Here is a 12715-nt window from a genome sequence, read left to right as displayed (position 1 = left end):
GCTAGAATTAAAGGCATGTGCCACTACCACCCGGCTCTATTTTTTTTTAAATAAGTCTGATAAGTCCTCAGAATTGTCCTTGGCTAGACAGGTGCCTACTGAGAGGATGGGGTAGTTGTGTGCTGTGGCTTGTGATTCAAGAATGATCTGCCCAGAAACCCCATCAGAGCCTCTGCTGGCATGCAGCCTCACACTCAGGCAGAAGCCTCCTGACCCCAAAGTTGGCCCCAAGCTTCTCCAAAGGCTAATATGACCTGGTTACCAATCAGCTACCAACAGGCCCACAAGGCTTGAAGGCTGTTTCTTCACTGAAACTCCACATCTAGTCTTAGAGCATGAGAGCAGCTGGGTAGACCCAGCTCAGGGCATTGATCTCAGGAAGAACAGGGTGCACACAACACAGGACTGTGTGTTATAGATTGATTACATCTTCTGGGATGCAAAGGCCTATAATGCCACCACAGGAAGTAGGGATGGCAGGATCTGGGCCTGGAAACATCTAGTCTGAGGCATCAGCCTGCCTGAATAGAGGCAGGAAAACCTCACACTGCCCCTCCTCCAGCATCACCTTTTGCGGCATCTGCTGTCAGAAGTACGTGAAGGCCAACATCTCAGAGCAGTCGGCCACCACTGTGCGCTACACCATGAAGATGCTGGCCAGTGGAGCAGAGACCATTATCTTCATGTTCCTGGGCATCTCAGCTGTGGACCCCCTTATTTGGACATGGAACACGGCTTTTGTGTTGCTGACGCTGCTCTTCATTTCTGTATATCGAGCCATTGGTGAGGGTTAGGGGCACTCGTGGTAGTGTCTAGGCTCCCTTAGATAACAGATTTGAGGGCCCCAGGGCAGCTCAGTAACAAGTCCAACCACTGTAAAGGCCAAGATTTCTTAGGGTGCAGCATGGGGACGAATGAGGTACAAGGCACAGGATCAAGGAGTGGGAGGTAGACGCTGTGGTGAGAGCAGCACCGTTGCCCCATCCTACGGAGGGCCTGGCCAGTAGTGCCCCTGGGGAGAGACCCACTGCCCAGGCCTTCAGTCAGCCAAGGGACAGAGGGTCGAAAGGCTTTAGGGAACCCTGACATGTGGCCCTGGGGAAAGCAGCCATGGAGCTGAGTGACCTCTCGCTACAGGTGTTGTTCTGCAGACCTGGATCCTGAATCGTTACCGCATGGTGCAGCTAGAGACCATTGACCAGGTGGTCATGTCCTATGGTGGCCTGCGTGGGGCCGTGGCCTATGCCTTGGTGGTACTTCTGGATGAGAAGAAAGTCAAGGAGAAAAATCTGTTTGTCAGCACCACTCTCATCGTGGTCTTCTTCACAGTCATCTTTCAGGTGTGGCTCAATCTGCCCAGGGCATTGCCACAGGGTGTCCAAGCCTTGACCCTAAGCAACTGGCCCTACCTCAACCCTGTAGGCTGATTGTTTCCAGATTCCATACTTTAATTGGTTTTTGTAATTTTAGTAATTAGGAGCATTTTGTAGGTTTTCATGTGGCCCCACAGGGGACATAGCATAATTTGTCCTAAAAGTATTACTTTCTGGCCAGGACTTATGAGAACAGACCTAGTTACTTCCTGACTGCTGATTGGTCAGGCCCTAACAGGCACCTACTACACCTTTGCATCTGGCTGGTCACAGTGACAGCTGGAGGTTCTGATGTCCATACGGACGCCCACAGCATGGGTGCTTTGGGGCATCTTTTTATAGAGCAGTGCCAATGGATTCACACAGGTCCCTCTGCTATCTACAGTGGGAGAAGAGATCTAATGTCTGTCTGGTTTGGGTTTAGAGGGCCCTGGGAAGGGGTACGGGGATCCTGCCTGGCACCAGAATCAGTGAGGTTGTCTTTCAGGGCCTGACCATCAAGCCCCTGGTGCAGTGGCTGAAGGTGAAGAGGAGTGAGCAGCGTGAGCCGAAGCTCAATGAGAAGCTCCATGGCCGGGTAAGGAGAGGGTGGACATGCACAGCCTGGGCAGGCTGGGGTGAGGATGGAGGCCAACTGGGTTTCTTTCCTCTGAAAGGCTTTCGACCACATCCTCTCAGCCATTGAGGACATCTCAGGACAAATTGGACACAATTATCTCAGAGATAAGTAAGTAGCCTAAGCTGTAACATTCCTTCTTTTACCAGTGACCCCTCAAACATAGAATGCTGGGTCCCACACGTGCAGACAGGGCCACTAAAAACACTGGAAGCCACAAGTCAAGGGCCACAAAACACCATTTCTGGAGGACCTATCCATTCAAAAGAGCCAGAGACAAACTGTCTGGGTCGTAGGCTGGTCCTGAAGTGTTTATGTTGGGGAGAAGAATGACAGAGAACAACTTATGGACACCTTCTCAGGTCCCCATTCCCAGGTTAAGGGCTTAAGTGTGCACTAGACTAGTGGGTGCGAGCAGGTGAAAACAAAGTTAATACTATCTGAGAGGATAGAGCAGCCACCAATTCAGGGACCTGAATCTTATTCCTGATGATCTTTCCAGGCATAGAGATACTCTTTTACTGACCAATTAATGCTAAACTTAAATAATGTAGGTATTAAAAATCAGGGAAATAAATCACTTCCCTATTTCATTCACAGAGGAAAGGTGTGTTTATTGATACTTAAAATTACCTTGTTTATGAAATATAAATCACTCATTTATATTTTACTACAACATAAAGTGGTACTTAAAACTATATGACTAAAGCATTTAATTGACACTTGTTAATACCTGTTTTGAGATAATTACCTAGAGTCCATGTGAGCTGCAGAGTTGAGTAATGTACCCTAGACAGCGATGTGTCAGGAATTGGAACTATGGCTGCTGTTGTCTTAATCTTGGTCCTGTCCTCACAGCACCTGGAGGGTCAGGTGGCCACTTGGAAACCTGATCATTGTGTCGCTTGAAAATGGCATTTAGTTCCACTGCCAGCCACTGTCAAATAGAAGAAAGCAAAGAGTGAGACCTGAGGTGGCCTGACAACCTTTCACTTTAAAACTTTCATGTTGTTACAATAAATAAAACCCAGGAGAAAAAAGAATGGCCCATGTTGGGCCTAGCTCTGCAGACATTTGTCTGTTCTGACCTTGTTCTTGTCCATGTGGGGTAAGCAGCCCCAGACTCCCATTTCTGATGCAATCTTTTTCCCCCAGGTGGTCCAATTTTGATAGGAAGTTCCTCAGCAAAGTCCTCATGAGAAGATCGGCTCAAAAATCCCGAGATCGGATTCTGAACGTTTTCCATGAGCTGAATTTGAAGGATGCTATTAGCTATGTGGCTGAGGTACTAAAATATCACATTTGTCCCTTTGCTAAAGTTGAGAGCAAGACATACATGTAGTCTAAGGCATGGGCAGAGGGCAGTGGTGAGTGACCCTTGTGCTCTGTGCCTGGATGGCTCACTGCAAAAGCTCATGTGAGGCTTGGAGTTGTACTCAGGGAACAGGGCATGTCAGAGTGCCCTGTCACTCAGGAATCAGAGGCACAGGCACAGTGACTAGATACTGTGGTTTTGGTGGAACTGAGAATGGTGACCAGGCTCTGGAGGAGTGTGAATGCCTGGATTTTCCCTAAAAAGAATGGAAAAGGTTGGGAAATATACAGTAATGAGCCCAGGTCCTCTACCCATTCACACATGTATGCTGTACTCAGCAACAAGTTGGTAGATACTTCCTACTGGCTGACAACTTTAAGGAGCATACACATGCATGTGCATACACATGGCTGATATATACACACCCAAATCTATAGGAATGCTCACATAAACATATATGAACATACACATACTCGGGTACATGTGCACTCATACATACATACACATATACATACATACATATGTACTTAGGGACATGTGTATAGATACAACACAGACATATATTGGGAAGTCATATTAACTCCTCCAACGACATACATATGACTATCTTGTGGCTAGTGCATTCATGACGTACCCACCCCCCTTCTGGGCCTCATGGCATCCATCGATAGACATAGGTCAAACAAGGCACCATATGACCCCATGGCCATTGCCACCCAAGTAATATTGTGGTGTTCAATCCGAGATGCCTCCAGTCTTAGTCAGAACTTACAAAGAATTCCAACCTTTTATGACCCTGTGTGACCTTGGCACCATGACATGGATGGAGGATAAGAATGAAAGGGTGTGCTGAGGTCTCTGGTAGCATTCACTTGTCACTTTCTCTGTCTTTGAGAGGTTCTTTAGCTCTGACTCCACACTAGTCAGGGCCCTGAGCCTCACTCCTGTTCCCCACTTGCACCAGCCAGAATGTCTTGAGCTTTGTGTCATCATTCCCATCACTGTTAGGAGAGATGGCTCCAAGTCCTACATGGGTGGTTTGTCTATGTCAGTCCTGTGATTCTTGTCTCCATACCTTGACCATTTGTCCAGGAACCCCATCACCATTTCAGCCCTAAGTCTCTGCCCTAAGGGTCACCTGACTTCTTTCCTGATACCAAAAATTTGGATACTCCAAATACCCCGGAGTAGGCAGTCCAAGCCAAGTCCCAAGTGTTTCCTGTCACCAGAATATCCACACAATCCCACCCTCTTTGAAGGGCTCCCAAAGGAGAACCTCACAAACTGCAAAGTGCAATGATGTGTTGACATGGTTAAGGGTGGAACACACCTGACAGGCCAACACCGTTCTAACCTGGCACAAGCTGTCCCCTAGGGACTCTACCTGAGGCCATAGTGTACTGTTGTCTGTGACCCTCAGAAGCAGCTCACTTTGCGGATTCAGCTTCTCTATCCTCCAGTAATTCTGCTTCCTATCCAGCTCTGTTCTGTGTGGTTTTGACTTGCATCCAAACTAAGGCCTGTGGGTTGGTGGCTCTGGTGGGGACAAAAACTATCTCTCCCCAACCTTCAAGTGGGGAGACTTGTCAGTGTCCTTTAAGAGATTCTGTTTCTACCTACTATTTTGTCTGCTCAACTCTAAGGCTCTGCTCCTCGAAAGTGATGTTCTGATGACCTCCACATGAACCTAATCCTAGCTCCTACTCTGCATCTTGGCCCTTGCTGAGCTGTGAGGTGTCCCTTGACAGTGGACAGGGTCCATCTCTGCCTCCCAGAGCCCACAGGCCCTTAAGCTTGGTCACAGGATCTTTTGACTTCTATGTGGCAGGTGCTGCCTAAGGGTCACACCTGAGTACTAATGAGTCTATGTCCTCCTTGTAGGGAGAGCGCCGTGGGTCCCTGGCCTTCATTCGCTCCCCAAGTACGGACAATATGGTCAATGTGGACTTCAGCACACCCCGCCCATCTACCGTGGAGGCATCTGTCTCCTATCTCTTGTACGTGACCAGTTTATAAACTTCTCTGGGAAAGGGTACTCCTTAAAAGCATCTCTCATGACTCTTAAGCCTACTAGCTCCTTCTGCAGGTCCTAAGGCAACTGAGTCAGGACAGTGTGAGTGGACCAGGGTAGGAGACAGGTACAGAAAGATGCCTGCATCCCATCTGTGGGAGCAAACCTTTATTCAGCACTCAGCAGGACTGTGTTTGTGGTATGCTTATATTAGAGAGGAGAAGGGCAAGAAGGGATATCAGCAGATGCCTGATCTGGTCCAGCATTTTATGCCCTTTGCCCCTGGGAACTAATGGCCAGTTCTTATGATGGTGGCTGTTGTAACTTTCTAGTCCTTAGGAGAGGCTGTGGGCCTCAGGACTCATATTTGGGCTGTGGAGGGGAACTGGTGGTGATGGGGTTCAACCTAACAGAAGTCTAGAGGGCATTCTGGGAGACCATCTGAGCAGTGTGGGAAAGGACTACTAGGTATCTAGGCATGGCAGGAGACCTCTGTGTAGCTATTCCCCTGGGTTCAATGTTGGTCCATGCAGGAGGGAGAATGTCAGTACTGTATGCCTGGATATGCAGTCCTTGGAGCAGAGGCGGAGAAGCATCCGTGACACAGAGGACATGGTTACCCACCACACACTGCAGCAGTATCTGTATAAGCCTCGGCAGGAGGTAAGTACCAGGGGATGAACCACCCAGATTCCTCCTATCCCATAAGGTAAGCCTTTGTCATCCTTTCGTGTGCTGTGGCTGGTGGAACCCAGCCCACAGCTAGAGCAATGCTGCCTGCCTCCTTCTCAGACAAGGGGTCTACAGGGCTGAGCTGGAGATTTTGTGACCCACCTGGGCCATACAGGCCCAACTGACTGCCAGTTGCTCCCACAGTACAAGCATCTCTATAGTCGTCATGAGCTAACACCCAACGAGGATGAAAAGCAGGACAAGGAAATCTTCCACAGGACCATGAAGAAGCGTCTGGAGTCCTTTAAGTCAGCTAAGCTAGGCATCAACCAGAACAAGAAGGGAGCCAAGCTGTACAAGAGGGAGCGTGCACAGAAGCGGGTGAGGGACGATGGGGGCAGTGGGGGCAGTGGTTGTTGGGTGGGTTTCTGAATACTGGGGTCAGGGAACTCTCTGTGGTCCTGCTGGCCAGGTGAACAGCAGAGTAGAAACCCTTGGGGTCTAGGACAGAAGACAAAGTCCCAGCAAGTAGGGGTCTGGTTGTCGGTACATCTGTAAGAGCTCATACTTGTCCACAGAGGAACAGCAGCATTCCTAATGGGAAGCTGCCTATGGAGAACCTGGCACACAACTTCATCATCAAGGAGAAAGGTAAGACCTGCTTCTCTGAGTGTGCTTCGTTCAGGAGGGACTCCAGCCTCTACCAGTGTCTGTACCCAGGGGTTCTGACCCTGGGCCTCCCACGCATCCCTTGCTGGGGGTTGCGACTAGTCCAGACACTCTTAGTGCTCTCTTCTGGGCCCCCTGTTGCTGTACCGTAGAGAAGCACTCCCTCTGTGAGATGGAGAGGCAGCTCAGTGGTTAAGAGTGGTCACTGCTCTTCCAGAGGACCCAAGTTCAGGGCCTAGCACCCACATAAGGCAACTTAAGCCACCTGTGACTCCAACTCCAGGGAATCTAACAATCTCTTTTGGCCTCCATGGACACACACACACACACACACACACACACACACACACACACACACACACACACACACATACAAAATCTTCTTTAAACGTGGCCTTTCTCCATCCTTTTCATTGAGGGCCTTGGTTGAGGTCCTAGCCCCTCCTATCTAGTAGACCTTCCCAAAGGCCATGTATGGTTGGGGTCACAAAAGGAAGTGCCATAGGAGTGGCTCAGGCCTTTGCACAGCTTACCCCAGCTACTTGGACACTGGGCTGGCCAGGTGCTGTGAAAATCCACGTGTGTGTGTGTGTGTGTGTGTGTGTGTGTGTGTGTGTGGTGTGTGGCGGTGGTGGGAGGGATACCACCAGCCATAAAAAACTTGAGTTATCCTTACCCAAAGTATTTTTTCCCTCTGCTATCCAGATTTGGAATTTTCAGAGCCTGAGGAGACCACCAACTATGAAGAGACCAGTGGGGGCATCGAGTTTCTGGCGAATGTCACCAAGGATGTAACCTCTGACTCTGGGGCAGGTGAGATAGGAGAGGCCAGTGGGAGAGATGTCCCTGCTGCCCCAAGTGAGTCACTGAAGGAGAAACCAAACGCCTGGGAGGCTTACTAGGTCTAGAAGGTGTCACCTCCTCACCTAGATGTCTCCCCAGAGCAGATGGCAAGTTATCTGGAAGAATAGGCCAGCTCTGAGAGGAGAGATGTTGCCCAACTTGTCTAGACTGTATCGGTCTCAAATGTAGAGAAAAAGTATGGGATGGGGGTTAAGTGACTAAGTCTGACCACCCAGGTTACCCTGAAGGTGGGAGCCACAAGAAGAGTTGACATAGTCACCCAGTACTGAGCCTATCCGCCCAGCCTCCTACTGCCCCTGGGGGTAGTTCTTCAAGGTTGACCACTTGCCCTTTCTCTTAGGAATTGATAATCCTGTGTTCTCCCCTGACGAGGACCTGGATCCAAGCATCCTATCCAGGGTGCCACCTTGGCTGTCCCCTGGGGAGACCGTGGTGCCCTCCCAGAGGGCCCGTGTCCAGATTCCCAACTCTCCCAGCAACTTCCGCCGTCTGACACCATTCCGCCTCAGCAACAAATCAGTGGATTCCTTCCTGCTGGCCGATGGCCCCGAGGAACAGCTCCAACCCACTTCCCCTGAGTCCACACACATGTAACTGGCTTCTTCCTCTAACACTGCTTTCTTCCCAGCTATTGCCTTCAGGCCTCTCTCCTGGACCTGAACTTCTTCAGACTTTTCAGCAGCTTTCTTCACTCTGTAGACTCTGTCTTAGTCATCTGTCCAGCTGTGTATTTCTTAGGAGACAGAGGGAGGATTCCCATTTGAGTCTGCTTCTCTAATATGTAGTAGCCAGATACATTTGAAGCCTGGCATGGTGGTGTATGCCTGTAACCCCAGCATTTACAAGGGATAGGTAGGAGGACTAAGGGTTTGAGCCCAACCTGGGCAACACAGAAGTATCCTATGGTCAGGTCTCATGCTCATTTCAGATGAAAATGAAATTTTTTTTTCCATCTGGTAGACATTTGTAGAAGCTTTTTATTAGTGGGAAATGAAATGAAGCACACTCCTTCACAATTGGAGATTCTGGCCAGCACTGCTGGCCAGGCCTGATAGCACTTTACATGGGTGTATATATAAACAGTGGCTCTTTCCTAAGAAAATCCAATTTTGAAATGATGTAGCAGGGACAGGAAACCTGCATGGCCCCAGTGCTCTTCCTCCTGCTCCTTGTTTCTATCTCTGAGCACCCTCCACCCCCTTTTGAGACAGGGTTTCCCTGTGTAGCTTTGGCTGTCCTATAACTAGCTTTGTAGACCAGGCAGGTCTGGAACTCAGAAATCTGCCTGCCTCTGCCTCCTGCGTGCTGGGATTAAAGGCCTACCTTTTTTCATCATTCTTAAACCCTACTGTTTTGAAGCACAGCCTTGTGTGCCTAGAAGCTTGTGATAGGTTTCTGGGGTAGAGCAGTAGTACCCAGGGGGTGGGTATGGCACTGATGCCCCCTGTAGAGGGGGTTGCTATCATGGGCAGGGTTTGAAAGTGTCAGAAAATCGGGAGTAATCCAGATCTGCTGGCTGCATGGTGCACAGGTCCACAGCTGCCTAGGAAGGTTCATTGACACTGGCTAGAACTTCCTGCAACTTTGCAGCAGTGTACAGCAGGAAATGCCCCTTATGGTGTGGAAGGTCAGGGGTCCCTCCTCGCACTTGAGCCGGCACCTAGTTTTGGGCATGCCACAGGGGAACAGCAAAATCAGGAGGAAGGGAATCCTGGGCTGAGTACAGGTTTCTGTAGGTCAGTGTTCCTCTGGACTGGGAGCTACTCACACCCTGTCTTCCCGCAGGTGACACGGGCTCTGACACACCGCTTACCGGAAGCTTGTCCCCACGTTGGCCATCCGCTGCGGCCCAGCAGCTTGTGCTCCCCTCAAGGCTCGCTAGCCCACGTGCCCCGAGCCCCGCCCCACCTGAGCGCATCTCGCCTGCCAATTTTGCCTCTGGTGAACCCGGGACAGGTCCAGAACAGCGGGCCCCGCCCAGCGCGCATGCTCGGTCTGCGGCTGCGCGCCGTGTACACAGTAGGCGCTCCTTCCAGAGGCCTCGCCCACGCCGCCGCCCTGCTCTTCTTAAGCTCGCTTCTCTTCCGGGCTCTACAGAACTGCCGCCACATGCTCTGGAGCAAGAAGAGACGCCGTTGTGATCGTTGCTTGGCCGGCGGCCAGCTCCGAGGGTCTCCTTAGTGGTCCTTCCCCAACTAGCTAAGGTTTCTTAGGGTTCACTGCTCTCTGGGAGTCTTATGCCCTAGAAAGAACTTTTCATCCACCGGGCATCCCTAGGATACCACACTGCCTCCGCCGTTTTCTTGCCCTGGTTCAGTCCCTACTGCTCCGAGGTGCTGTGCCCCCTAACTCCCTCCACACATACACACACACACTGGGCCCAGGCGAGCTCTTGTTAGTGTTTGCAATTCTTACTCAGAGAGGAGGAAGACCCCTGGGAGGCCTGTGGCGGACCTCTTATCACTGCTGGTACAAAGGTCTAAAAATTAAGACTTGTGGAAGTTGCACCGCCCAGATCAGCCGCACCCTAAATGGGCAGCAGGTTCTTGTGCATCCCCAGAGATACATGCTCCTGAGGGCCCCCTATCTGACTCCTTCCAAATTAGTTCTCCAGACTGTCCCACCACCTTGTGGCTTGTAGGATCAACTGCAGAAATATTTGTTCCAATTTTGGCTCCTCTAGATCAAGACTTTCTCTCTTCAGCCCCTCCCAGCCTGGGCCTTGTCCGCACAAACAAGGTTTCTCGCCTGAGCTGTCTCTAAGTTGGGAACACTGCAGATGGCCAGGCTGGCTGAGCTAGAGGACTACAGGAAACCTTGGTCAGAACTATAGCTAGCTCTCTGCCTTCATCTACTGATGGCAGGGGAAAGCTGGGGACATAGAAGGGCTCTATGTCACCCAGGAGGGGGTGACAGAAGCCCACTATCTGGGCATTTCCCCCCTGCCTCAGGACTTCAGGGCCTGTCTTAGAGCACTGTCCCTCTGGAGTGGTAAGAGGGTGGGCCCTCATCCCTCATTACCTTTCCTCAGAAGTCCAATCTTGAAGAGTCACCTGTGTTTTGCTTCCAGCTCACTTGGCCTGCACCACAGGATCTCATTTGAGGGAGGCTGAGATGAGGCTAAAGGTGGACTTAGGGACCTTCTGGAGACTTCTGAAACAAACCACGCAGCTTTCTGCTCAGGAAACTAAATACTGTGTCTCAGGAACAAGGCTGACAGTTCCGTTCACAGGAGTCACAGGAAGGTCCGTCAATTTGTATTAATGCTACAGTTGAATCATGGCTAGGAAGAGTGGACAATTCCCGTTCACAAACTGAGAAGTGAATGAAAACAAAGCAAGTTTGCTCAACATACTGCATTCTGCTTCAGAGTGTCATTCCCAACTGAGCCTGTCGGTACACTGTTGACTGGCTAGCTCAGACTCGGCCATTAGATGCTCAGCATCTAATCTCCACAGCCCTTCTCCTTGCAGCATTTTGACTACTTCAGAAATGAAGTCCAGCCACTGTAAAATGAATGCTGTGGCCAGTGATTCCACCAGCCTGCTCTGGAGCTGCCACTTGAGTACCTCCTAGGTAGGCTGTGCCTGGCTACTGTACCAGGGGTGTTCTGAGAGGCACCTGCCAGCCCCTGCTTTGAAGACAAGTTTCTCATGCCTGTCTGTGCCAGGCCTTAACACACCACCTGATCTGTTGGACCTGGGTTCTAATTCCTACTGCAGAATTAGAAGCCTGGTCTGACTAGACAGTACCTCAGCAGCTGTCACCTTGCAACAGATACCAAAGCTAGCAGCTAGGTGATGAATTTTTGGACACTCTGTCCCTGTGTTTGAGCTGTGCACAGGCCATGTCCTTTGAGCTTGTGAACCACACCTAGGCATAGCCACATGGAATCAGTTTTGATAAGAAAGCCTCATTCACAAAAACCCGTTTCCTGTGCTTAAATGACACAGTGGCTCCATTTCATAGTTGAGGACCCCCCTGTTCCTGTCATTGTTGTACAATAGAATGTAAAATCCTATGAATGTATTTCCTTAGGAAAACTGTTGTAAAAGTTTTTTATTAGGAGAAAATATTTATTTAATACTGAACTTTCACCTACTTTGTGGTACTACAAAGTATACAAATTTAGGAAATTTATATTTCCACATCTGTATTTTCTTGAAAATAATTTTATTACAGTGTTCAATATACTATGTATTACTGATCTTTTTGTGAAAGGAAATTTAAAGAATTTCATCAAAACTAGAAATATATTTTGAGTGGTTAAAAATGTGTTTTAATATTGTGAACATAATTATCGTTTAACTTTGTTTAATTCTGATCACAGAATAATGTGCCTTAAGATGCCCCTCCTGTGCACTGGGCAGCATCTGTACAGGGAGTCCATCAGCAAAAATGCAGTGACTGCTTGTCTAAGTCTATTAAAAACATTTCAAGGCATTCTGGGTGTAAACTTTGTTTATAATGAAAATCATATCCAGGATAATTTAGGAATAGTTTGTTATGCATTAAAATTAAGATCAACAGATGGTGTTTCTGAGGCCACTCTATTAGGGGTGGGATGCTGAGACTTCTGATATTTTGAATCCCTGGTAGTAGGTTTCTCTGCCAACACATTGAGCCAAATCAAGCTGAATTAAGTTTAGGTTTAATGAGCAAAGCACTCTCTGGTGACTCTCAATCCCCCCAGAAGTGAGGTGAGGGATGAGGAGAAATCCCATGGCAGTTCTATGGACTGGAGTTTAAATACCCTGCTTGGTGGGCTTTCTGAGGGTCAGGGTTTGGAGAGGGAGGAGGGGAACTGAGGTGGAGCTTCCAACGGAACAACTTCCTGTGGCCAAATGGGCAGTGGGTGGTGAAACAGCACCTACCATGGCTAAGCAGTGGCTGAGGTGCTAGAGACTCAAAGTGGGTGAGTGGGAAGGAATAGTGAGAAAGGGCACCAAGCCTGGTGGCCAAGAAGGGTCTCTGTGGGTTAAGACAAGACAGTACAAGGCAGAGATGTGTGGAGGAACCTGTTAAACATTAGGTCTGGAGGTCCTGCAACACATTTTTATTTTAATTTAAAGATATTATTTAAAAATTTGCGTATCAAAGTAGAATCCCAATATTGGCTATCTACAAGAGGAGTCTTAACTGTTAAGTTTACAGTTATCTAAAGTGGATATAATGGGTAAACTAGCAAAGAACAC

At 49.2% G+C, this 12715-nt stretch overlaps 1 protein-coding gene across 3 annotated transcripts in view; it reads left to right on the top strand.

The window, feature by feature from the left end:
• Window positions 1-11963, top strand: part of Slc9a3 (solute carrier family 9 member A3) — a 43427-nt gene extending 31464 nt beyond the window's left edge. For 2 of the 3 annotated variants that reach the window (XM_076551653.1, XM_076551652.1), the window contains 12 exons: window positions 563-783; window positions 1138-1340; window positions 1861-1950; window positions 2030-2100; window positions 3145-3274; window positions 5186-5301; window positions 5849-5978; window positions 6192-6368; window positions 6566-6638; window positions 7362-7469; window positions 7861-8110; window positions 9306-11963. In XM_076551653.1, the coding sequence (XP_076407768.1) occupies window positions 563-783; window positions 1138-1340; window positions 1861-1950; window positions 2030-2100; window positions 3145-3274; window positions 5186-5301; window positions 5849-5978; window positions 6192-6368; window positions 6566-6638; window positions 7362-7469; window positions 7861-8110; window positions 9306-9309 (1573 nt within the window). In that variant the 3' untranslated portion in view covers window positions 9310-11963. Of the gene's footprint in view, window positions 1-562; window positions 784-1137; window positions 1341-1860; window positions 1951-2029; window positions 2101-3144; window positions 3275-5185; window positions 5302-5848; window positions 5979-6191; window positions 6369-6565; window positions 6639-7361; window positions 7470-7860; window positions 8115-9305 lie in introns of those variants that run through there. The other variant, XM_042261328.2, reaches the window with a different exon arrangement.
• Window positions 11964-12715: the final 752 nt, after the last annotated feature.

The sequence above is a fragment of the Peromyscus maniculatus genome, chromosome 15 (assembly GCF_049852395.1).
Source record: "Peromyscus maniculatus bairdii isolate BWxNUB_F1_BW_parent chromosome 15, HU_Pman_BW_mat_3.1, whole genome shotgun sequence".
Classification (NCBI taxonomy): domain Eukaryota; kingdom Metazoa; phylum Chordata; class Mammalia; order Rodentia; family Cricetidae; genus Peromyscus; species Peromyscus maniculatus.
This window is presented reverse-complemented; position numbering and strand designations above follow the sequence as displayed.